The sequence below is a fragment of the Bufo bufo genome, chromosome 3 (assembly GCF_905171765.1).
Source record: "Bufo bufo chromosome 3, aBufBuf1.1, whole genome shotgun sequence".
Lineage (NCBI taxonomy): Eukaryota > Metazoa > Chordata > Amphibia > Anura > Bufonidae > Bufo > Bufo bufo.
This window is the reverse complement of record NC_053391.1, coordinates 264710404-264738125: the sequence shown is the minus strand read 5'-3', so window position 1 is coordinate 264738125 and position 27722 is coordinate 264710404. Positions and strand designations below refer to the sequence as shown.

Below are 27722 nucleotides of genomic sequence, written 5' to 3'. Positions count from 1 at the left end.
CGTTGACACATCCATACAAGGACACGCCAATGAAAAAGAACCTCCCAGCACCGTCGTCTTCTCTCCATCACGACGAATCTACACCTTTATCAAGAGTATGCGGCGCAGGCAAAAAGAACGCTACACGTACGTACAGCTACACGTCACAAGCAACGTATTACGCTTAGTACAGTGGAGGACCCCCTCGTTGCACAAGCATTGTTCCATGAGCAAAACACAGGTTTTAACCATACTGAGCTAGCGACGATACCTGAGGTGGACGAAAGCATAGTCGATGGAGACAGCATTGGTAAGCAACAAGTCATAAATTCAGACTGTAATCGGGACTGCCACAATCAACTTTTGCCAAACACTCATTCACACATAACAACTACACCATGTAGTGAGTGGTCACGATCTCATAGCCACGGACAGTGGCCGCGAGAGGTGCTGTACGTATTAAGCGAACTTTCTGGTGTATGTCTCTACTTAACCAATTTGCGCAACCAGTTGAGTTATATTGTAGATACCCACTCAGAATTAATTTTATCCAGACCACACATGAATAAAATTAATCAAATGTCTGAGTTGAGGCAGAATATCGCTTCTCTGTTCGAGACATCTCTGAGAAGGCCTGAGAGTGCGTTCCTGAGAACCCCAGAGAGGCAGTTTCCATTCCAGCCTGCGCCGGCAAGACCTGGTAGTGCATTATGACTACATATGGTAGGCGGCGGTTTGCCTGAAATGTCTAAACGTAAAGAGACCCTTTTTAAAAGGTCAAAGTCTGTAAAAAGGGCTTTGAAAATGTTGTCAGTCTCAAAGAGATCTTTAGCAATCAGGAAGCGCAGAAGGGTTAACAGAGCAAAAGCGCCAGACACTGCGCAACAATCAACAACGCGACAACACGAAGGCCACTATGACGATCCCATAGAAGGTCCTAGTGGTGCTGGTTTGAATGACAGAGTACACACACACGAGATTGGTACGATCGGTTATGGCGCTCCTCTAGAACCCTCCGATACTGCCTCATGTTCCACACAACCCCGTACACAGAGGGCGCCACCAGACAGATCCGTACACCCTGCAACAGACTCAATATTACGATTACCAGACAACGTTCTTCAGCCGGTAGACATACCTGTGATACTAGACCATCAGTTTCACAACGAGAGACGTCTAACAGGCTTTAACGGTGTTGAGTATATCGATCACTTTAGGTTTAAGAATTTAGATCGTATACATTCGTTTGTAGGTGCTCTGGAGGCTGTGCATGCTGCCATCCAGTCTTTACTGGACAGAGTCCTCAGAGATATTAACCCTGGTGATTTTGTTCAGTTAAGACTTGAAGGTGGTCACGCCTTAGACGCCGTTTATTCTACAAAGCAGTTGCGAGAGGTCTTTAACGCAGAGACGTTTCTCAATGCGGTTGCGGCAGCGCTCCAGAGTAACGCTGAAATCCTTTCTTCACAACAGCTCAAACTTGTGGTTGTTGTTATTAGAAATCGACGTGGTGGGGTGAAACGGCGTTTGAAATCCATAGTATACAGTAAGATTATTCAGCAGAAAAAGCAGTGGCTGTATGACTTTAATAATACCGACTCTAATTTGTGTCTTGCGGCCAGCTTATGCGCGCTGATAGGCGATGGTGCTGACGACGACGCTAGTTTACTGACACAGGCTAGACAGATACACACTGATTGGGGTATCCCTGATAATGAGTTGGTCAGTTTCAGCGGTATAGATGCTTTTGAGAACCACCTTGACATTGTTATTAAGGTCTTGTACCACAGTATTGGTGATTGGCGCTATTTTGAAACTGGTAAAAAGTCTACGGAAAAAACTGTGTGTATTCTGCATCATGACGGTCATTACTATGGTATCAAAAATGTGAAGGGGTTTATCGGTGAGGCATACTTCTGTGAAAAGTGTAGCTCAGTGTATCACCACAAAGACAACCACTCGTGTCAATATTTCTGTAGGGCTTGTCAAAGAGACGATTGTGTTGAGTGTGTTGACCAACAACCGCGATGTCCCACTTGTCGTGCTTATTGTCGTTCGATCGCTTGTTTAGACCGCCACAACCTGTTGGCCAGAGATACGCCAGAGTTCTGTAGGCTTAAAACGTTTTGTGATCGCTGCTGTCGTTTTGTGTACAATAGAGAGGAAGAGCACAAGTGTATCGGTTTGCGATGCAGCATTTGTGGGGGTCTCATGTATAAATTTGATGATCATCTTTGCTATATGCAACCATACAAAGTAAAGAAAGAGTCGGATCTATATGTTTTCTATGACTTTGAATGCATGCAGGAGACGGGGACGCACGTGCCCAATTACATTTATGCCACGTCATTGTACGGCGCTAATTCCTGGGAGTTTGTGGGTAAAACTTGTACGCAGGAGTTTGTTAGCTTCTTTACCAGTGGTAAATTTGCAGGGTACACCTTGATAGCGCATAATGCAGGCAGGTACGACGGGTACTTTATTGTTAAGGAGTTGATTAAGGAAAAGCTGCGCATAAAAATGATTACTCAAGGCGGGAGACTGTTGTGTGTGACGCTGCCTGACTTAAAATTAAGGTTCATAGATTCCCTCAACTTCCTACCAATGAGATTAAGTCGTTTACCAGACGCGTTAGGATTCTCGGGTTCAAAGGGTCATTTTCCCCATTTCTTCAACACTGAGGAAAATCAAAACTATGTGGGACCCTTACCGTCTGTTGACTATTACGGGGTTGAATATATGATGCCTAGTAATAAAAAGGATTTCTTGGAGTGGTATGAGACGCAGAAACGCACTACTTTTGATTTTAAGGCCGAGTTAAAATCATACTGTATGCAGGATGTCAATGTTTTGAGACAGGCGTGTGAGCATTACAGAGAGCGTGTGATGGAGATGACTAGAAAAAAGATTACAAAATACTGTGAACGCCAAAAGAGAGATGTTGTAACTACCCAGTGCATCGATCCTTTTCAGCTTATCACCCTGGCATCTGTATGTATGGCTATGTACAGGTTTAAGTTCCTCCCCAAAAATACCATCGCCATTTTACCAGCCGACAACTACCACAAAACTAAAAAGCGTTACTCATCACCGGCCATTCAGTGGCTCATGTATGTTGCGCACACTGAAAACGTTGACATTCAACATGCTTTGAGAGGAGGTGAAAAACAAGTAGGTAGATATTTTCTAGATGGGTATGCCTGCGTTAATGGGGAGCACATAGCGTATGAATTTCAGGGGTGCTTTTACCACGGATGCCCCGTCTGCTATAACGAAAATGACACCAATAGTGTTACAAACACCAGCTATGGGCAGTTGTACCACACATTCTACATTAAAAAACGTTTTCTACAGACCTGTAGCTATGTAGTACGTGTGCTGTGGGAACATGAGTGGCGTGAAATGGTAGAGAAAGATTCTAAACTTCAAGCATACCTCCTTAACATGCGGTTCCCAATACCGCTAGATCCTCGTGATGCTCTTTATGGCGGTAGGACTAACGCCATAAAGCTCTATCACAAACAGGCTGTAGGGGAGGCAATACACTACTACGATTTCACGAGTCTGTATCCCTTTGTCAACAAAACAAAAACATATCCGGTAGGACACCCCAACATCATTTATGACAATTTTGGCTACATAAAAAATTACTTTGGCATTGCCAGGGTTACGGTTTATCCGCCGAGAGACTTGTTTTTTCCGGTCCTACCGGTGAAAATGAACAATAAATTAATGTTCCACCTGTGCAACACATGCGCCGCAAACTCCTTGACGGACGTTTGTACGCATAGCGGTGAACAACGTTCTCTGACAGGTACATGGTGTACAATAGAGTTAGAGCTAGCTTTGGAAAAGGGATACAGGATAGCAGAGGTCTATGAGGTGTGGCATTTTCCCGACACGACGGACGAACTGTTTGCACCTTACATCGAGCTTCATCTCAGGGACAAGCAGGAGGCATCGGGCTATCCGCGCTGGTGTACAGATTCTGGTAAGCAAAAAGAATACATCAACGCATTTCTTGAAAAAGAATTTGGGGAAAGTTTGCGCAGCAATCTAATTTACCCTGTACCAGCATCGTGAATAACCCTGATGAGCTCTTTCGCTATGTCTTTCTCCCATACTACGAGGTTTCTGAGTTGAATTTTATTGATGATGAAACCGCATCGATCAATTGGAAATATGCAAAAAACCACCACACAATCAACAAAAACACAAACATTTTTATAGCATGTTTTACAACAGCCTATGCCAGACTAGAACTCTACTCCCTTCTGGACAGACTGCAGGAAAGGTGTCTTTATCACGACACGGATTCTGTCATTTTTGTTCATCGTGAAGGTGACTGGCTTCCCCCTTTAGGCGATTATTTGGGCGAGCTAACCAGCGAAATACCAGATAACACATACATCACAGAATTTGTATCTTCGGGTCCAAAATCGTACGGGTACAAACTGAATACAGGTAAGACTGTTTTAAAGGTTAAGGGGATCACACTAAACGTTGCTAATGCTCGGGATATTAATTTTGACAGCCTAAAGGATTTAGTTTTGGACTACATCCTAAACAGCGATCTTGAATGTCAGAAATTTATATCTGTGGTGCAACCAGGTTTTGTTAGAAATAAGCAGTTGTGGCAGATTGAGACAAGACCATTGCGCAAAACGCAGCGGTGTGTATACACAAAAAGGCGTCTGCAAGACGATTTTACCATGCTACCTTTCGGGTTCTAATAACGTTATGACACCGTTACACCATTCTTTTTTCAGGTGAATTAGTTGCTCTTTTTAAGAAGGTCCTGGATCCTGTTTTTGAACGGCCGCCATCACGCGATTTTACAACGAGAGCGATCGGTTTTTAATACCATGGACACACGCCTACAACACCCTTTTTCATGCATTTTAGCAGGACCGTCCAACTCTGGAAAGAGTTATTTTGTAAGAAAACTGTTAGAAAATACTGACACGCATTTATCACACAAGCCCGATAATATTGTTTGGTTTTATGCTTGTTGGCAAAAACTTTATGACGAACTTTCTCTATGCTTTCCACACATCAGGTTTATTGAAGGTCTGCCGCATACGTTTGTAGATGATGAGTTATTTCCGCCCGACAAGGTAAATTTGACTATTGTTGATGATCTTATGGATTCCGCTAGTGAAAACAGCGAGCTTGAAAAGGCATTCACAAAGTACGTGCATCATAGAAATCTAAGTATATTGTATATGGTGCAGAACATATTTTGTCAGGGTAAAAAGAGTAGAACGATAAATTTAAACACCAAGTACATGGTTCTCTTTAATAATCCGCGTGATAAATTGCAAATTCTAACATTAGCGAGACAAAATGAAACCTGGGAAAACACACTTCTTCTTGGATGCTTTTGAGGACGCTACGCGGGATCCTTATGGACACCTGCTAGTAGATTTAAGGGCTACTACACCAGAGCAACTTCATTTAAGGTCGGGGTTCTTACCGCCAGCATTGCCGGCTGTGTATATCCAGAAGAGAAATAGTTTAAAAAAGTGAGATTTAGAAGGTTACGCGCATTCTAGGCTTTTTACACAGCAGCGACAAGATGTCGGAGAGATTACGCCGTAATTGGGCTCTCTTAAAAACGCTTGTAAAAGCGACACCATCTGTCAGAAAATCTATTTTGCGCCATGCGAGCGCTGATTTAATAGCCGCCATAGGGGAAATCGCCTTAAACATCCTAAAAGGACGAATTCCGCTAAAGGACCGTCAGAAAAAGATACTAAAGAAGTGGCGTAAGGCTATAAGGCGGATGTGTGATATAACAATCCCCATAATGAAAAAGAATCGCTTAGTGAATCAGACAGGTGGTTTCATAGGGCCGCTATTGGGGTTTGCAATTCCGTTAATAACGAGTTTGCTCTTTAACAAATAATGGATCATGCGGAGAAAATGTACTTGGTTCGAAAACACGAGCTCAAGAGGGTGAGTCAGGTCTTTACACAGCCGCCCGGTGTAAGGCAGAGCGTGATACAACGCTTGGATGATGAAATTAACGGTATTTTACACAGCTCTGGATTGCCGGATGATGTGAAAATTAAAAGATACACCGATATAATGCAGAGATACTTGGTTCTAGCCAAACAGGAGACTAAAGAGCTAGCGACTTTAAACCTTGTTAACCAATCTGATCCTGATCATCAGCAACTGCCAAATACACCCGATAATAAATACGATTCTGTCCTTGAAATTGTAACACATGTCAATCCCTGTTTTAAGAAAAATGCTGAATTTTTGTTAAGCAGGTTGAAGCAGAATACCAGTGTTACAACGTGGAATGATAAAGGTGAATTTATTTATAAGGGTGATGTTATTCCTGGTTCTAACATGATGGATCTTGTGCGCAATGCGACGCAAAACCACAGACTGTCAAAAAAACAAAAACCCGCCAGTCTGGGTTGCATTTATGCATGCCATGGCCGACATAAATATGCCGTCTACTGTTGTGGGTAATTCATCTACTAGAGAGATTCTGGACGGTTTAAAAACGAAGATGAATGAGTCGCCTGTAAGTGCCACACCTAGTCGCACACTCCTGACCGACCCCTCCACACCTATGGGTATAAGACAGGGTAGTCTGCTACCTAAAAGAAGGACATCGCCAATGTTACAATCTTCTTGGTTAAGCTTGTGAATACGGATTATGTGTAGATATTATTATTGTAATGTATATTGTAACCCTGCTAGACGTATTTTTGTGTGAATACTGATTATGTGTAGATATTATTAATGTAATGTATATTGTAACACACTGGACGTATTTTTGTATTTATATATGTGTTGTAACATTGCCGCTTTTCTGCAAGTTGTTTATCTGCTCAATAAAGTTTTTAAAACTTTTATTTTGTTTGTACTCAATTCGCTTACTGTCAATAAGGGGGCTCGCTGTGCGGGCCTCTAGATCTGCTCAATAAAAGCTGTTGAAACAGTGCTGGAATGTAAAAAAAAGAAAGTCTGTTAGAGCTTACTCCTGACCCCAGAGAGCCCTGAGGCATGTTCAGACACGAATCTACCATAATGATATCAAATACATGAGCCCCTTGCCCTGAGAGGAGGACGCTATCTACCATAATGATATCAAATACATGAGACCCCTGCCCTGAGCATAATAATATAATGTGACATGCCCAGGCATGCATTATTCAGATTTTGGAAGGAGGAGGCGCTTGGGAGCGAGGAGGGGAAGGGGTGGGGGGCGTGGGGACCTGTCAAGAGGACGAAAGGGGCGTGTTGATGAAAGGGGTTTTGGTAGACAATGAAAAGGGGCGTGGTACCTGTCACTTTGACGAAAGGGGTTTTGGCAGACAATGAAAAGAGGCGTGGTACCTGTCACTTTTTGACGAAAGATATAGAAGCTTCACTACTTCCATTAACTGAATTTTTGGCTGCATCACAAGCTGGCATCAGTTTTTCGTTTTATCTTTTTGCTTCAACATCATTTGCACAAACTGTTTGTGACATTTTAAGGCTTTACTCCACTTAAAAGAAAACAAAAAGAAAAACTGGGGTGGCCATCAAACTTGTTAGACCAAAACCCATAGAGAATCTATGGGGTATTCTCAAGAGGAATATTAGAGACACCAGAACCGACAATGTACCGTAGACAAGTTGAAGGCCACAATCAAAGATACAAGGGCTTCAACTACATGCCACGCCTCAATGAGGCAGTAATTCACGCAAAAGGAGACCAACCAAGTATTGAGTGCAAATACTATTCAGTAGGCCAACATTTCTTTATAAAAAATGTTTTTTAAGTGGTCATATAATACTCTAATTTTCTATACCTCACATGGATCCAGAGATCTCCCCATTCATTTATCTGCAAGATTTATATCAAACTGAAAGCTCAACGGGAGTGTCTGCTGCAGTTAAGGGAGCTCTTCCATGCTCTCCCTATCACAGCTCCGGAAGCAGTTGAAGGATGAAACGGAACATGTGGGGCCTTCTTAACCCCTTAACGGCCAGCGCTATACATGTACGGCGGAAGTCCGGTCCCTTGACATGACACCCATTCGCACGTGCAGCGTGCCCTAAAGCAAGGTTTCTGCTATTTTAAATATAACCTACGAAAAAGTTACCAGACCGCATGAAATACAAAAGATTTTTATTAGACACAATAAATTACATCCCAAAACAAAAACCAAGTGCAGGGACAAGGCGACATAACAGAGGGAAAACACGCTGGTAATATCCTCACTGCTCCACAAGTTAATAGGAAAATAAAGTGCAAGTGCAAATATACAATTAAAACGAATATCAAGGGCAGGACATATTACCCATGCTGTGTTTCCTCCGGGATGGCGCCAACCCCGACGCACGTTTTGGGACCCCCAGATGAAGGCTCGACGAAGCGTGCGTCGGCGTTGGCGCCATCCTGGTTACTTTTTTGTAGGTTACATGTATTGTATTTTTACCATAGGTATGAGTTTAACCAGCTCCCGACCGCCTAACGAAGGGATGCGTCCTGCGGGCGGCCGGGTTATTCCTCCTCGACGCAACAGCGCGTCATCTCGCGAGATTTCCTGTGAACGCGCGCACACAGGAGCGCGCGTTCACAGGATCGCAAGGTAAACTAGTGGATCTATAGCCTGCCAGCGGCGATCATTCGCTTCGCAGACTGTAGATGCGATTTTTTTTTAACCCCAGAAAGGTATATCAGACGCTGATATACCTGCTACCTGGTCCGTTGGTGGTCCCTTTTGCTCGGATCGACCACCAGAGGACACAGGCAGCTCTGTAAGTAGCACCAAGCACCACACTACACAACACCCCCCCCTGTCACATATTAACCCCTGATCACCCCATATAGACTCCCTGATCACCCCCCTTTCATTGAACACCCCCCTGTAAGGCTCCATTCAGACGTCCGTATGTGTTTTACGGATCCGCAAAACACGGACACCGGCAATGCGCTTTCCGCATTTTGCGGATCCGCACATTGCCAGAACAATATAGAAAATGCCTTTTCTTGTCCGCAACTGCGGACAAGAATAGGACATGTTCTATAGGCTCTACAAAAAACGCAGTGTTCGCCCGATCAGGCCTGATCTTGTGCACACACTTGCGTTCAGTCCGCCCCACCGCAGTGACAGAAATATATATTTTTTCTGATCACTACAAAAACACAGTAAAATCGCTGCGGCGCTATAAAGATCACTTTTGAGGGGCATGGCGAGTTCATAGAAGATTTTCTTTTTTTGGCACAAGTTAGTGGAAATATTTTTTATTTTATTTATTTTTTTCTTACAAAGTCTCATATTCCACTAACTTATGACAAAAAATAAAATCTCACATGAACTCACCATACCCCTCACGGAATCCAAATGCGTAAAAATTTTTAGACATTTATATTCCAGACTTCTTCTCACGCTTTAGGGCCCCTAAAATGCCAGGGCAGTATAAACACCCCACATGTGACCCCATTTTGGAAAGAAGACACCCCAGGGTATTTCGTGAGGGGCATGGCGAATTCATGTAAAATTTAATTTTTTGTCACAAGTTAGTGGAATATGAGACTTTGTAAGAGGGGGAAAAAAAATGAAAAAAATCATTTTCCGCTAACTTGTGCAAATAAAAATATATTCTAGGAACTCGCCATGCCCCTCACGGAATACCTTGGCGTGTCTTCTTTCCAAAATGGGGTCACTTGTGGGGTATTTATACTGCCCTGGTCTTTCCAAAATGGGGTCACTTGTGGGGTATTTATACTGCCCTGGTATTTTAGGGGCCCTAAAGCGTGAGAAGTAATTTGAAATCCAAATGCGTAAAAAATGCCCTGTGAAATCATTGGAATTTGGGCCCCTTTGCGCACCTAGGCTGAAAAAAAGTGTCACACATGTGGTATCGCCGTACTCAGGAGAAGTAGGGCAATGTGTTTTGGGGTGTATTTTTACATATACCGATACTGTGTGTGAGAAATATCTCTGTAAATGACAACTTTTAAAAAAAAAATTATACAAAGTTGTCAATTTACAGAGATATTTCTCTCACCCAGCATGGGTATATGTAAAAATACACCACAAAACACATTGCCCTACTTCTCCTGAGTACGGCAATACCACATGTGTGACACTTTTTTGCAGCCTAGGTGCGTAAAGGGGCTGAAAGTCCAATGAGTACCTTTAGGCCTCTTTCACACGGTCGTTGCGGGAAAATGTGCGGGTGCGTTACGGGAACACCCGCGATTTTTCCACGCGAGTGCAAAACATTGTAATTCACAGAAGTTCGGGCTTGGGATCGGTGTTCTGTAAATAGTATTATTTTCCCTTATAACATGGTTATAAGGGAAAATAATAGCATTCTGAATACAGAATGCATACTAAAACATCGCTGGAGGGGTTAAAAAAAATATAAATAATTTTTAACTCACCTTAGTCCACTTGTTCGCAGCCCGGCATCTCCTTCTGGCTTCATCTGATCTCTGTGCAGCAACAGGACGTCATTCCGGTGACGTCATTCCGGTCATCACATGGTACGTCACATGATCTTTTACTATGGTGATTCACCATGGTAAAAGATCATGTGACGTACCATGTGATGACCGGAGTGATGTCATCAAAGGTCCTTGATCCTATAATAAATGCTCACCACAGGTCCTATTCAGTAAAGGGGACAGAAGGAGATGCCAACATCGCGATCAAGTGGATTAAGGTGAGTTAAATGATTTTTTATTTTTTTTAACCCCTCCAGCTCTGTTATAAGGGAAAATAATAATGATCGGGTCTCCATCCCGATCGTCTCCTAGCAATCATGCGTGAAAATCGCACCGCATCCGCACTTGCTTGCGGATGCTTGCGATTTTCACGCAACCCCATTCATTTCTATGGGGCTTGCGTTACGTGAAAAACGCACAAAGAGGAGCATGCTGCGATTTTTACGCAACGCACAAGTGATGCGTGAAAATCACCGCTCATGTGAACAGCCCCATAGAAATAAATGGGTCAGGATTCCGTGAGGATGCAATGCGTTAACCTCCCGCAACGCATCCGCGCGGAAAACTCGCTCGTGTGAAAGGGGCCTTAGGCTTTATAGGGTTTCTCACAATTTAGCCCCGCCTAAAATGCCAGAACAGTAAACAAAACCCACAAATGACCCCATTTCGGAAAGTAGACACCCCAATGTATTCGCTGAGGGGCATACTGAGTCTATGAAAGGTTGAAATATTTGTCACAAGTTAGCGGAAAGGGAGACTTTGTGAGAAAAAACAAAAATAAAATCGATTTCCGCTAACTTGTGCCAAAAAAAAAAAAACTTCTATGAGCTCGCCATGCCCCTCAAGGAATACCTCGGGGTGTCTTCTTTCCAAAATGCGGTCACATGTGGGGTATTTATACTGCCCTAGCATTTTAGGGGCCCTAAAGCGTGAGAAGAAGTCTGGAATCCAAATGCCTAAAAATTCCCTCCTAAAAGGTACTCATTGGAATTTGGGCCGCTTTGCACACTTAGGTTGCAAAAAAGTGTCACACATGTGGTATCGCTGTACTCAGGAGAAGTAGGGCAATGTGTTTTTGGGGGTATTTTTACATATACCCATGCTGGGTGAGAGAAAGATCTCTGTAAAATGACAACTTTGTATAAAAAAATGGAAAAAGTTGGCTTTTACAGAGATATTTATCTCACACAGTATGGGTATATGTAAAAATACACCACAAAACACATTGCCCTACTTCTCCTGAGTACGGCGATACCACATGTGTGACACTTTTTTTCAGCCTAGGTGCGCAAAGGGGCCCAAATTCCAATGAGTATCTTTAAGATTTCACAGGGCATTTTTTACGCATTTAGATTCCAAACTACTTCTCACGCTTTAGGTCCCCTAAAATGCCAGGGCAGTATAAATACCCCAGAAGTGACCCCATTTTGGAAAGAAGACACCCCAAGGTATTTCGTGAGGGGCATGGCGAGTTCATGTAAAATTTTATTTTTTGTCACAAGTTAGTGGAATATGAGACTTTAAGAAAAAATTAAAATAAAAAAAAATAATCATTTTGCGCTAACTTGTGCCAAAAAATATATATATTCTAGGAACTCACCATGATCCTCACGGAATACCTTGGGGTGTCTTCTTTCCAAAATGGGGTCACTTGTGGGGTATTTATACTGCCCTGGCATTTTAGGGGCCCTAGAGCGTGAGAAGTAGTTTGGAATCCAAATGCGTAAAAAATGCCCTGTGAAATTCTAAAGATACTCATTGGAATTTGGGCCCCATAGTGCACCTAGGCTGCAAAAAAGTGTCACACATGTGGTATAGCCGTACTCAGGAGAAGTAGGGCAATGTGTTTTGGGTGTATTTAAACACATACCCATACTGTGTGTGAGAAATATCTCTGTAAAATAACAACTTTGTATAAAAAAATGGGAAAAGTTGTCTTTTACAGAGATATTTATCTCACCAAGCATGAGTATATGTAAAAATACACCCCAAAACACATTGTCCTACTACTTCTGAGTACGGCGATACCACATGTGTGACACTTTTTTGCAGCCTAGGTGTGCAAAGGGGCCCAAATTCCAATGAGTACTTTTAGGATTTCACAGGGCATTTTTACTCATTTGGATTCCAAACTACATCTCACACTTTAGGGCCCCTAAAATGCCAGGGCAGTATAAATACCCCACAAGTGACCCCATTTTAGAAAGAAGACACCCCAAGGTATTCCGTGAGGGGTATGGTGAATTCATGTACAATTTTATTTTTTGTCACAAGTTAGTGGAATATGAGACTTTGTAAGAAAAAAAAAATAATAAATCATTTTCCGCTAACTTGTGACAAAAAATAAAAACTTCCATGAACTCACTATGCCCATCAGCGAATACTTTAGGTCAGGCATGGCCAACCTAAGGCTCTCCAGCTGTTCCAAAACTACAACTCCCAGCATGCCCAGACTGCCTACAGCTATCAACCTACACCAGGGCATGGTGGGAGTTGTAGTTTTACAACAGTTGGAGAGCCTCAGGTTGTCCATGCCTGCCTTAGGGTGTCTACTTTCCGAAATGGGGTCATTTGTGGGGTGCTTCTACTGTCTGGGCATTGTAGAACATCAGGAAACATGACAGGTGCTCAGAAAGTCAGTGCGTAAATTCACATTTTTGCACCATAGTTTGTAAACGCTATAACTTTTACCCAAACCAATAAATATACACTTATTGCATTTTTTTTTTATCAAAGACATGTAGAACAATAAATTTAGAGAAAAATTAATATAGAAATGTAGTTTTATTTGAAAAATTTTACAACAGAAAGTGAAAAATGTCATTTTTTTTCAAAAATTTCAGTCAATTTTGATTAATATCAAAAAAAGTAAAAATGTCAGCCGCAATTAAATACCAGCAAATGAAAGCGCTATTAGTGAGAAGAAAAGGAGGTAAAATTCATTTGGGTGGTAAGTTGTATGACCGAGCAATAAACCGTGAAAGTAGTGTAGTGCAGAATTGAAAAAAGTGGTCTGGTCATTAAGGGGGTTTAAGCTAGGGGAGCTGAGGTGGTTAATTAGATAAAAACAATAGGCTATTTGGATGCGGTATTGTGGCTTCATTATTTGTATATGCGATCAGCCATAAGGTCAATAAAGATAACAGGTCAATTTTACTGCATAGTGTAAAGTGTTGAAAAAAAATAAAAATAAAATCAGAATTGTGTTTTTTCCCAATTCTACACCATTTGGAATCACCCCCGCCAACCCCCCCCCCCCCCCCCCCGTTTTACTCCTACATGGTATGCAACCGTAATGATGACATTAGAAAGTACAACTTGTCCGGCAAAAAATAAGCCCTCATAAGGCTATGTGATGGAAAATAAAAAAGTTAGGACTATGGGAATGCAAAAATGGAAAATCCCCCGGTCCTTAAGGGGTTAATGAGCCAGTCAAAGAAATAAGAAAAAAAACAACAACAGATACATTTTACTGAATAACTCAGTGGCTATGCTAAAAATTTTATGACATGCAATTATAAAAGTATTCAGATAATCCTGCTGGTTTGAAAACTGTAGAGAATGTTTCATGGACTACCCCTTTAACCCCTTAGGGACGCATGACGTACCGGTACGGCATGTTTCCCGAGTCCTTAAGGACCCATGACGTATCGCTACGTCATGAGTTTAAATCGAGATTGCGGAGCTGTGGCGGTTAATCGGAACAGGATGCCCGCTGAAATCATCCGTACGGACCGCTGTATGGAAAAGGTTAACAGTAAGAGGGGGCTCCCTCCCTCTCCCAACGGGGGGCTGCTGTGCCCCCCGACAGGATGGGGTGACAAAGGGAGGGAGCCCCCCTCCTTATCCTTCCCCGTCTGCTCAGTTGTGGCCACAACTGAGAAGACGGGGAAGGTTCCCATGGCAACAGGACGCCTTCTCAGGCATCCTGCTGTCCATGGTGCTGAACAGATCTGTGCTAAAGGCATAGATCTGTTCAGACAAAGTGTAAGTAAAATTCAGTACAATACACTATATAGTGTACTGTACTGTATTATTCAGACATCAGACCCACTGGATCTTCAAAAACCAAGTGGGTCTGGGTCAAAAAAAGTGAAAAAAAAAGTGAAAAAAGTTAAGATAAAAAGAAAAAACATTTATCACTGAATAAAAATTAAAAAAATAAAATACACTACTGTCATGCCCCACTCCGACGATGTGCGGAGGTCAGCCAGGATAGCAGCACGAGTTTAGTGTTTGTTTGGGTGCCGTGCTGGATCCGCCTCTCATCGGGTGCACTGGGTGGAGTCATTAGTTTAAATGGCATCCAGCTAAGTGCTCTGAGCAGATTATACTGATTATTTTGGTCTGGGAAGTTTGGAGGGAAGGTTGGCTGTCAGTTCCTGCTCTCAGAAGATAAGTGTCATTTTAGTTTGGTTGTTTGTGTCATCTATCCCATCCAGGTTCTGTGCGAGCAGGCTGCTCCTATCTCCCCACTTCACCATCTCAGGGAGTTCAGGGTTTTGTAAGTCTAGGTTGGAGGACACAGCACACCTACCTACAAGGTCTGCCTGTGGGTGAGCAGTGCAGGGAAAGAGGTCAGGGAAAAACTAGGAGGTGACCCTTCCCCTGTCTCTCGTCCAGATCCTAGTTGGTGTGTTATCTTTTATACTGAGTGCATGTCTGCCATGACAACTACACATATTAGGTATCGCCGCGTCCGTAACGACCTGATATATAAAACGGTCATGTTATTTTCCCCGCACGGTGAACGCCATAAAAATAAAAAAATAAAAACTATGAGGAAATTGAAATTTTGCCCACCTTACTTCCCAAAAAAGGTAATAAAAGTGATAAAAAAAAGTTGCATATACGCCAAAATAGTACCAATCAAACCGTCATCTCATCCCGCAAAAATCACACCCTACCCAAGATAATCGCCCAAAAACTAAAAAAACTATGGCTCTTAGACTATGGAAACACTAAAACATGATTTTTTTTGTTTCAAAAATGAAATCATTGTGTAAAACTTACATAAATAAAAAAAAAAGTATATTAGGTATCTCCGCGTCCGTATCGACCGGCTCTATAAAAATATCACATGACCTAAACCCTCAGGTGAACACCGTAAAAAAAAAAAAAAAAATGGTGTAAAAAAAAGCCATTTTTTGTCATCTTACGTCACAAAAAGTGTAATAGCAAGCGATCAAAAAGTCATATGCACCCCAAAATAGTGCCAAACATTCATCTCATCCTACAAAAAATGAGACCCTACCTAAGATAATCGCCCAAAAACTGAAAAAACTATGGCTCTCAGACTATGGAGACACCAAAACATGATTTTTTTTGTTTCAAAAATGAAATCATTGTGTAAAACTTACATAAATAAAAAGATTGTATACATATTAGGTATCGCCACTTCCGTGACAACCTGCTCTATAAAAATACCACATGATCTAACCTGTCAGATGAATGTTGTAAATAACAAAAAAAAAAAACGGTGCCAAAAAAGCTATTTCTTGTTACCTTGCCTCACAAAAAGTGTAATATAGAGCAACCAAAAATCATATGTAGCCTAAACTAGTACCAACAAAACTTCCACCCTATCCCGTAGTTTCTAAAATGGGGTCACTTTTTTGGAGTTTCTACTCTAGGGGTGCATCAGGGGGGCTTCAAATGGGACATGGTGTCCAAAAAAACAGTCTAGCAAAATCAGCCTTCCAACAACCGTATGGCATTCCTTTCCTTCTGTGCCCTGCCGTGTGCCCGTACAGCAGTTTACGACCACATATGGGGTGTTTCTGTAAACTACAGAATCAGGGCCATAAATAATGAGTTTTGTTTGGCTGTTAACCCTTGCTTTGTAACTGGAAAAAAAATAATAAAATGGAAAATCTGCCAAAAAAGTAACATTTTGAAATTGTATCTCTATTTTCCATTAAATCTTGTGCAACACCTAAAGGGTTAACAAAGTTTGTAAATTCAGTTTTGAATACCTTGAGGGGTGTAGTTTCTTAGATGGGGTTACTTTTGGGTGGTTTCTATTATGTAAGCCTCACAAAGTGACTTCAGACCTGAACTGGTTCCTAAAAAGTGGGTTTTTGAAAATTTCTGAAAAATTTCAAGATTTTCTTCTAAGCTTCTAAGCCTTGGAACATCCCCCAAAAATAAAACATCATTCCCAAATTGATCCAAACATGAAGTAGACATATGGGGAATGTAAAGTAATAATTATTTTTGGAGGTATTACTATGTATTATAAAAGTAGAGAAATTGAAACTTGGAAATTTGCAGTTTTATACACATTTTTGGTAAATTTGGTATTTTTTTATAAATAAAAATGATTTTTTTTTACTTCATTTTACCAGTGTCATGAAGTACAATATGTGATGAAAAAACAATCTCAGAATGGCCTGGATAAGTGAAAGTGTTTTAAAGTTATCAGCACTTAAAGAGACACTGGTCAGATTTGCAAAAAATGGCCAAGTCCTTAAGGTGAAATAGGGTTGAGTCCTTAAGGGGTTAAATAAGTGTTTTTGAGCTACTAATTAGAGATAAGGGTTACTAGATAAGGCCTCATGCACACGACCGTTTTTTTTTACGGTCCGCAAAAACGGGGTCCGTAGGTCTGTGATCCGTGACCGTTTTTTCGTCCGTGGGTCTTCCTTGATTTTTGGAGGATCCACGGACATGAAAAAAAAGTAGTTTTGGTGTCCGCCAGGCCGTGAAGAGCCAAACGGATCCGTCCTGAATTACAATGCAAGTCAATGGGGACGGATCCGTATGACGTTGACACAATATGGTGCAATTGCAAACGGATCCGTCCCCCATTGACTTTCAATGTAAAGTCAGGAGTCCCTTTTATACCATCAGATCAGAGTTTTCTCCAATCCGATGGTATATTTTAACTTGAAACGTCCCCATCACCATGGGAACGCCTCTATGTTAGAATATACTGTCGGATAGGAGTTAGATCGTGAAACTCAAATCCGACAGTATATTCTAACACAGAGGCGTTGCCATGCTGATGGGGACGCTTCAGGTTAGAATATACTAAAAGAACTGTGTACATGACTGCCCCCTGCTGCCTGGCAGGTGCTGCCAAGCAGCAGGGTGCAGACCCCTCTCCCCGGTTTTTAACTCATTGGTGGCCAGTGCGGCCGGCCCCCCCCCTTCCCCCCCTGTAGTTAACTCATTGGTGGCCAGTTGGCCCCCCCTCCCTCCCCTGTAGTTACCTCTTTGTTGTCCAGTGCGGCCGGCCCCCCCTCCCCCCCTGTAGTTAACTCTTTGTTGTCCAGTGCGGCCGGCCCCCCTCCCTCCCCTGTAGTTAACTCGTTGGTGGCCAGTGGGCCCTCCCCCCTCCCTCCCCCTCCTAATTAAAATCTCACCCCCTATCATTGGTGGCAGCGGAGAGTACCGATCGGAGTCCCAGTTTAATCGCTGGGGCTCCGATCGGTAACCATGGCAACCAGGACGCTACTGCAGTCCCGGTTGCCATGGTTACTTAGCAATTTGTAGAAGCATTATACTTAACTGCGAGCGTCGATGTCTGCTTCCGGCCGGGAGCTCCTCCTACTGGTAAGTGACAGGCCTGTGCGGCGCATTGCTTAATGATCTGTCACTTACCAGTAGGAAGAGCTCCCGGCCGGAAGCAGACATCGCAGCTCGCAGGTAAGTATAATGCTTCTACAAATTGCTAAGTAACCATAGCAACCGGGACTGCAGCAGCGTCCTGGTTGCCATGGTTACCGATCGGAGCCCCAGCGATTAAACTGGGACTCCGATCGGTACTCTCCGCTGCCACCAATGATAGGGGGGGGAGATTTTAATTAGGAAGGGGAGGGAGGGGGGAGTGCCCACTGGCCACCAACGAGTTAACTACAGGGGAGGGAGGGGGGGGCTGGACAACAAAGAGTTAACTACAGGGGAGGCCCACTGGCCACCAATGTGTTAACTACAGGGGGGGGGGGGGGGGGGCTGCCCCCTGCTGCCTGGCAGCACCTGCCAGGCAGCAGGGGGCAGTCATATACACAGTTCTTTTAGTATATTCTAACCTGAAGCGTCCCCATCACTATGGGAACGCCTCTGTGTTAGAATATACTGTCGGATCTGAGTTTTCACGAAGTGAAAACTCAGCTCTGAAAAAGCTTTTATGCAGACGGATCCGTCTGTATGAAAGTAACCTACGGCCACGGATCACGGACACGGATGCCAATCTTGTGTGCATCCGTGTTCTTTCACGGACCCATTGACTTGAATGGGTCCGTGAACAGTTGTCAGTCAAAAAAATAGGACAGGTCTTATTTTTTTGACGGACAGGATACACGGATCACGGTCTCTGCTGCAAAACGGTGCATTTTCCGATTTTTCCACGGACCCACTGAAAGTCAATGGGTCCCCGAAAAAAAAAACGGAAAACGGCACAATGGCCACGGATGCACACAACGGTCGTGTGCATGAGGCCTAACCGACACAACGTCAAAGTAGGATTCTCACAGCTAAGCAGAAGTTAATCCTTTATGACAACAATGCTGAATATTTTTAATAAAGACCAAATTAAAAAATAATTTTAAGCCCAAATAATTTTAAGCCCAATCATAAAATATTGTCCCTGAAGGAGTACATAGCTTTTAGGTATATTAGAAAATAGGACAACTACAAAGAATAACTTTTATTTACTGAAACTACCCCAACCTCTGACTGAATTAGTTTTCACTCCTCTTTTAAGCCTGTTTCCAAGTGTAAATGTTAGTAAAATTACTGGGGCCAACGACTCAGCCCCCGCTACTCCTAATGGCGAGGACCACGTAAAAATGCCCCAGCGACATAATTTTGTTGCATGAAAGTTTAAAAAGTCAGAAACGTCAGAACGCCCCATGCGCATGGATGACGTGATCCATGCGATCACGTCACCCATGCGCGTGGGGCGCCCTGACGTCACTCTGAAGTGCCCCGGGAGCCGCACGGATGGTAAGTATACTGCTCCCCCGCTCCCCACTACACTTTACCATGGCAAACAGGACTTTAGCATCCCGGGAGCCATGGTAACCATTCAGAAAAAGCTAAACGTCGGATCCGGTAATGCACCGAAACGACGTTTAGCTTAAGGCCAGATCCGGATTAATGCCTTTCAATAGGCATTAATTCCGGATCCGGCTTTGCAGCAAGTGTTCAGGATTTTTGGCCGGAGGAAAAAGCGCAGCATGCTGCGGTATTTTCTCCGGCCAAAACACGTTCCGGTCCGGAACTGAAGACATCCTGATGCATCCTGAACGGATTTCTCTCCATTCAGAATGTATGGGGATAATCCTGATCAGGATTCTTCCGGCATAGATCCCCGACGACGGATCTCTATGCCGGAACAAAAGAACGCAAATGTGAAAGAGCCCTTAAAGGGCTTCTGTCATCAGGATCATAGTTATTAAACTGTCTGACTTTGGACATGTGCCAATGTCAGCTGGAACAGCCTTTGTCCCTTCTATCTATGTGCCTCCGTTTTTTTTGAAAAATTAACTTTGTTTATGCAAATGAGCATCAATGAGCAATGGGGGTGTGGCCACTACTCCTAGAAGCTCTGTTCTCCCTCCTCTGGCCGCGTCCTCATCATGTTAATTGACAGGGCCAAACTGGACGACAAGAACACTGCATGGCCCTGTCAATCACAATGTTGAGGGTGTAGCCAGAGGAGGGAGAACAGAGCCTCTAGGAGTAGGGGCAACACCCCCATTGCTCCTAGAGTCTGATTTGCCTTAAATAAAAGTTAATTGTTCACAAGAATGGCGGCACATAGAAAGAAGGGACCAAAACTGTTAGCTTCATATAAAATCAGTACATGTCTAAAGTCAGCCAGTTTAATAACCATGCTCCTCATCACAGAAGCCCTATAAAGCACGCTAATAAAAGTTATTTGTAAGAAAAAGAACTGTGTTGTGGACGAAGCTGGTTACCTATTGAATTGAGAGGGAGCTATGCTGCAGTAACTACAGTGATGGTTCTGTGTAGCTCCAGCATATCTCCTAAACAGCTGATCGGCTTGCGTGTGAGTGTCAGAATCCTGCCAATCACATACTGATGGCCTATCCTGAAGAAAGTACAACAATATAAAAAAGACTAGACAAGGCTTAAAGAGGTCAAGTTACCTGTTTAACTGAAGCTGGATATATTTTCCAAATCTGCTGCTATTATTGTTCCTAAGGGTGCATGCATTACCTGGATAGTAACAAAAAATAGAAATAGTTAACTTTTATATGATCGTGATTAGAGAGTTCTCCGGGAATTTATACTTAAAGGGATTATGCTATGATAGATGAAAAAATGAAAATCAGACATCATATAGTACATAACATTTCCCTTTGAATCCAGATGGGGGAAAAAAAACACAATCTGGTTTGTTGTCTGGGAGAAGCAGCTATATAAGTGTCTGAAGATGCGATTTTGCAAGCGTGTGTGTTTGTCTTTAGTGTGTGACTTAAGGTAAGTGACTTTAGATTCAGGGACTTTAGGAGGGTGCTACACTAAGTCAGTTGTTTATTTACTTCACTGCATTCTATATTTTCTTATTTCTATTTTTTCTTGTCTAATCCCCATTAGTATGTGTTCTATGATTGACAACGCAGTCCAGTGCACATCTTGTGAAATGTATGCAGTCCTGCAATGTATGCAGTGCACATTTGAAGGTAAATAATGTAAGATTTTTAAAAATGTTGTATTTGTGTCATTTTATTTCACTTTGTTTATATTCATATCTATTGTAATGTCTCAGCTTTTGACCTCTAGTTGTAAAGATACATTCCTCTCCAAACCAGTTAGGGCTAGTTAGTGATAACAAGATAGGGTGCAACAATGACTGTCTCTTAGTCAATAGAGTCCTAAACATTTAGGACAATGGTAAAAACTTCAAGTTCTAGTTTCTTCCATCAGTCATGCGAGGAATTACCTGTAAAGTGCTAGAAAGCTAACACAAGCTAACACAAGCAACCAATCAGAACCTGCCAAGGTATATCATTGTAGGTTCTGGAACTAGCTCTTAAACATATAAATAGTCAGAGGGGGAGGCAAGGAGGGAGAGCAAGGATGAGAAGAGGAAGAAGAGATTAAAGGTACTAGAGTGAAACCACCAAGAGGACGCCAGGGGGTCCATCACCTAGAAGTTCCAGGACCAAGACGCCTTTCGCACAACACCACTCTGCTCCAACCAAGTCAGAAAGGGGAAAGCGCTAACAAATCCAGAAAGGAGAGGTATGCCATGTATCTTTGTTTCTTAAAGGTCAAAGGCTTTAGACAATTGGGTTATGTTGTTTGGTGTGGCTCTTTTGATTAGGGGGTATTAGTGTCTCCTCACTGTATTGTGGTAGTGTGCTTATTTCTGTGTGTATTTTAGGTGGTAGCCTTTTGTAAGAAATGATTTTCTCATTATATAAATATTTGTCATAAAACACAATTTGTTGATCTGTTATTTCTTTGCCACATCATTACAGTACTTCTACCAAATATTCATAGTAGTTGATTTCTTACAATAACTGATCAAAATGTGGGCAACTTGCACGTTTGGAATCCCAGATCCTCTAACTCAGGGATCAGCAAACTCCAGCACTTTTGAATCAGGAAATGATGTCTTCATCCTCTTCACCCACCAGAAGCAAAACAAGAAGTGGAACCAATACGAAAATAACTAAGGCCTCTTTCACACGGACGTTGCGGGTGCTTTGCGGGAAAAAGATGCGGGTGCGTTGCGGGAAAATGCACAATTTTACTGCGCGAGTGCAAAGCGTTTTAATGCGTTTTGCACGCGCGTGAGAAAAATCGGCATGTTTGGTACCCAGACCTGAACCCGGACTTCTTCACAGAAGTTCGGGTTTGGGATCAGTGTTGTGTAGATTTTATTACTTTCCTTTGTAACATGGTTATAAGGGGAAAAAAATTGCATTCTTTAGGGGACTTTCACACTTGCGTTTTTCTTTTCCGGCGTTGAGTTCCGTCCTAGGGGCTCAAATCCGGAAAAGAACTGATCAGTTTTATCCTCATGCATTCTGAATGGAGAGTCCGTCCTTCAGGATGCATCAGGATTGCTCCGCTTCAGTCTTTTCGACGTTTCCGTCGAAATGAAAAACCGTAGCATGCATAATTTTCTTCTCCGTCTCAAAAGCCGTGTCATTTGCCGTAACGCCGGATCCGTCCTTAAGTCCCATTGATTTGTATTAAGGACCGATCCGACTTTAAATCTTCCGGGGAACGACGCAACGACTGATCCGGATATCCTGTCTGCGCCTGCGTCGGATAGAGGAGGAGCAAGTTTCGCGCCATCCTGTCTGGATCCTGCCTGCGAGGGTGTCGGGTGCAAGCCAGAGAAGGTGAGTATATGTGGTATTTTATGACAGAAAAAACTCATATAAACAGCTCCTATGTACTTATACATAGGAGCTATAAGTACATAGGAGCTGTCAGTACCCAGTGCATGTTAGGAGTAGTAGTCCTGTCTGCTGCTACTCCTAGCATCCACTATGTACTTATATTAACTGCATACCCCTATGTACTGTAGCATAGGGGTTGCAGGTAATATAACTACACAGTGCATGTTAGGAGTAGTAGTCCTGTCTGCTGCTACTCCTAGCATCCACTATGTACTTATATTAACTGCATACCCCTATGTACTGTAGCATAGGGGTTGCAGGTAATATAACTACACAGTGCATGTTAGGAGTAGTAGTCCTGTCTGCTGCTACTCCTAGCATCCACTATGTACTTATATTAACTGCATACCCCTATGTACTGTAGCATAGGGGTTTCAGGTAATATAACTACACAGTGCATGTTAGGAGTAGTAGTCCTGTCTGCTGCTACTCCTAGCATCCACTATGTAGTTATATTAACTGCATACCCCTATGTACTGTAGCATAGGGGTTGCAGGGATTATAACTACACAGTGCATGTTAGGAGTAGTATGTTTTCGTTCAACAATATGACCACCTGTCAATTTTTTTTTTTGGACTGATCTAAAAAAAAAATCAGCCAGCTAGCCAACAAGCCAGCCAGCTAGCCAACAAGCCAGCCAGCCAGCCAGCTAGCCAACCAGCCAGCCAGCTAGCCAACAAGCCAGCCAGCCAGCTAGCCAACAAGCCAGCCAGCCAGCTAGCCAACAAGCCAGCCAGCCAGCTAGCCAACAAGCCAGCCAGCCAGCTAGCCAACAAGCCAGCCAGCCAGCTAGCCAACAAGCCAGCCAGCCAGCTAGCCAACAAGCCAGCCAGCCAGCCAACAAGCCAGCCAGCCAGCCAGCTAGCCAACAAGCCAGCCAAAGACGCAGCCAGGCAGCAAATTATTATGACCAGTAAGTATTTTTTTCGTCGGTATGTCTGTTATTTTAGTTATTTTAAGTTCAAATATTCAATTTTTTTATTTTTTTTTTAAAGGCACATCTTCATCTTCGAGCGAGGCCGGGAGCTCTCCTCCCTGATCACGACACCTCCAGGATGTGGTATGTAAAGTTCCTTAGCATTCCAAACTGTATATTGTGTTATTATTCAAATAATTTTTTTTTTCTTTGTTTATCAGTCAGACTCTATGGAGGAGAGTTCTCCCGGTCAAGCCAGAGCCAGAGGAACAGGGGAAGAGGAAGTTGGGGGTGGAGGAGAAACGGTTGGTTAATATTTTTTTTATACTTTTCAAAGTTTTTTATGCCTGTATTTTTTATATATATATATATATATATATATATATATATATAAAATCACAAATACCGCAGCAGCACAGTCAGACCACGTGCACTGGGTGCAATTCCTCACAGAGGCAGGCTTCTCCTCCACGATACGTACTCAACAAATGACAAGGCAGCACTTCCAGCTTTTGGTGACAGGGTGACGACCCCAAAACTTTATTCCCAGCAACGTTTCGGCCTACTCAATGAGGCCTTTGTCAAGCTTGACAAAGGCCTCATTGAGTAGGCCGAAACGTTGCTGGGAATAAAGTTTTGGGGCCGTCACCCTGTCACCAAAAGCTGGAAGTGCTGCCTCGTCATTTGTTGAATATATATATATATATATATTTATTAATTTATTTATTTATTATTAATTTTTTTTAGCCATCTCGTCCTGTTGCTAGTGAGAGAGGTCATCAACGATCTTCCAGAGGACGCCGTGGAGCACGCGGCGGTCGTGGTCGTGTGAGTATTGTAAAGTTATGGTTTTTATTTTAAAAAAAATTATCGAATATTAAACTTAATTTTTATTCTATATTTTTTTCTTCTTTTAGGGCTCCCAAACCTCCACCAGAAGGCATGAGAAGGACGTTGAACGATTTTATATCGACAATGACCTCCTCATCCATATGGTGGAGGAGCGTACACCGTTGTGGGACCACCGACCGCCGCCATGCAGACCATCATCTAACATGGCTCCTCTGGAACGAGATATGTGCGGCCATTCTGCCCAACTGGGATGACCTCCGAGAAAGGCAACAGGGCCAATGCCGTAAGTATAAATTATTTGTAGAGAGCAGACATGTAAAAAAATTTTTTTATCAAAAGTGGTTGACAGTCTAATTATTTTATAACCTCCACTTGAGTTTTTTAAAAAATTATTTTTTTCTTATTGTGGCTGTTTCAAGTAAATTGTAAACAAACTTTGATTAAACCACTTATTTTAAATATACATCCTAATTTGATTTCTTTCTTTCTAGAAGATACGATCATGGTTCGGTGGCGCTCAATCAGGGACCGCTACAAGAAGGCCTTTAATGAGGAACTTCGGCGCCCGAGTGGGTCGGGAGGAACCTCAAGGCGTGAATACCGCTATTCTGCCATCTTGGGGTTCCTACGAAGGACCCTTGAGATGCGAAGGTAAGGTATAAGGTGTCTCTAAAAAAAAAAATTTTCAAACTAGGTGTATGGCCCAGACAGACTGTCATTTGGCACTTTGTCTTGGACATCCACATTGTATTTAGTGGAGTAGAGAGGAGCGATGTGTGCTTCCGATTTTTCATTTGAAGTTGTTTTCCAAAAAAAAGGCTATAGACACTTCCTTGAAAATTCATTTAATTCATGGCCTCTATCTATGTACAGTATGTTTCTCAATTTTTTGGAATGTAACCTCCTATGTTGCTTCTGAAGTCTCTTTGCTCACCTCTATTCCACTGTTTCTCCCATCCATAAAAAATGCTAAATTTATTTTTTTCTTTGCTTCACAGAACATCAAGCAGCACTCTTGCGCCCGAAGTTCCTCAGGAGGCGGTCCCTGAAGAGCAAGCCGCCGCGGGTCCCTCTCGCCCTGCTCCTACTGCTGGTCAGGAACACCATGTTCCCCTACTTGTGCCCTCTGGCGACGTAACTATGGCAACGATGGCGCCACTTTTTGAGGCCCTCATGCGTCGCCAGAGGTCAGGTAGGAGCCGCCAGGCTAACTACGAAGACCTCACAAGGCTCATGTATGAGTCCTTGGCGGGGATCACAAATAGGGTTGCATCTGTGGAGGATCATTTGCGTCGTCTTCAGGAGGGGGCGGTGTTGACGACCCAAATGAGTCCGATGCATCACTATATTGTGTCGTTGTTACCTGCGCTGGAACGCTTATCACCCGACCAGCAGTATGAGGCCAGAAGACAGATGGACAGCATTTTGTGGCAACTGGCACACCGCCCCACAACCATTCCCCCACCCCTGCCCTATCCCCCATCCCACACCTATCCAAGTTTACAGCCGCAACAGGCTCAGCATTCCCACCCTCCCCCTTCCCACAACCCACCCCCATCCCAAACCCCCGAGCTCTTTTCTCAAAACTTTTCTTCTCCTCCTTCTTACTATGCTCCTACCTCTTTCACCACTCCCTCTACTGTTGCTCGGGAAACTCCTTCTCCTGCCCAATCCACTCTTCATACTCCATCTGGGCCACTTGCATCAACACGCACTTTGTTGCCCACAGTGGCAGAAGAACAACAGGAGAGAGTGGACCCAAACCAATCACTTCCCTCCACCCCCCACCATTTCCTTAATTTGTAATTATTTATTTTATTTATTTTATTGTTATTTATAATAAATCTTATTTTTTTTGTTAAAAAATCCAAGGACTGTTTAATTTTTTTTAAATAAAGATAGATATTTTTAATTTTATTAAAATTAAAATCTCCCTGCACTGGCGGAGCGACACAACTGTTTGTCGCTCCTCCAGCGTTGGTAGATTGTGAGAAAGCTAGGTGTCTAATAGGCCAGACATAATCTCCCAGCACTGGCGGAGCGACACAACTAATTGTCGCTCCTCCAGCGTTGGTAGATTGTGAGAAAGCTAGGTGTCTAATAGGCCAGACATAATGTCCCAGCACTGGCGGAGCGACACAACTAATTGTCGCTCCTCCAGCGTGGGCAGATTTAACCTCAGTCTCCATAACAGGCCTGATTAAATCTACCAGCGCCAGTGGAGCGACACAAGCGTGGGCACATCAATATATTAAAATAAAATCTCAATTACGTAAAAACAATATTTATTGAACCCAAAATGCAATTGAAATCAAATACAACACACTGTAACCATCAACCAACGGGACAACAAACATAAATTAACGGTTATTTGAAAATGAATTCCAAATTGTTTATAAAAATCGGTCCTGCCAGTCCACCCTTCCTGCTTCAGAGCAAAAATAATCTGCAAACGAGTCTCTCATCCGTGCAACAGCTACAGTTGACCGATGTCGACAACTTTGAATGCTTGCGATCTCGCTGTCCTCCGGTACCTGTTCCAAATTGAGTTGTTCTTTATGAAGGAGGTAGTTGTGTAACACCACAGCACACTTTACAACCTCGTCTACCGATTCACCCTTCATCTGAACTGGTTTAGTGAAAATCCTCCATTTTGCGACCAAAATTCCAAATGTGCATTCAACCATTCTTCGAGCCCTGGTCAAGCGGTAGTTGTATGTGCGTTTTTTTAAATCTAATCTGCGGCTGGAATATGGTTTAATTAGATTTCCACACATTTGGAATGCCTCATCACCAACCAATACAAACGGCATGGGTGGGCAATCAGTACCTGGCAGTGGTTGAGGGAGAGGAAAATCGAATTGTCCGTTATATAGACTACGGCCCATATTTGAATTTTTAAATACCATGGAATCGTTGGCGCGTCCATAGGCCCCTACGTCCACTGCAACAAAACGATATTGAGCATCTGCGATGGCCATTAGTATTATTGAAAAATATTTTTTATAATTGAAAAACTCGGATCAGGTTCCGTGGGGCTTGATAATACGAATATGTTTCCCGTCTACCGCACCTATGCAGTTGGGAAACTGACAAACATCCCAAAATCTTTCAGATATT

At 42.9% G+C, this 27722-nt stretch overlaps 1 protein-coding gene across 4 annotated transcripts in view; it reads right to left on the bottom strand.

Moving 5' to 3' along the window:
- MYO19 (myosin XIX) overlaps positions 1-27722 on the bottom strand; it is a 1002409-nt gene that overhangs the window by 643908 nt on the left and 330779 nt on the right. For all 4 annotated transcript variants that reach the window (XR_005777529.1, XR_005777530.1, XM_040424125.1 and 1 more), the window contains exon 6: positions 20563-20632. Coding sequence is in view for 2 of the 4 variants with exons in the window: in XM_040424125.1 (XP_040280059.1) it covers positions 20563-20632 (70 nt within the window). In the remaining 2 variants the exon portion in view is untranslated. The remainder of the gene's footprint in view (positions 1-20562; positions 20633-27722) is intronic.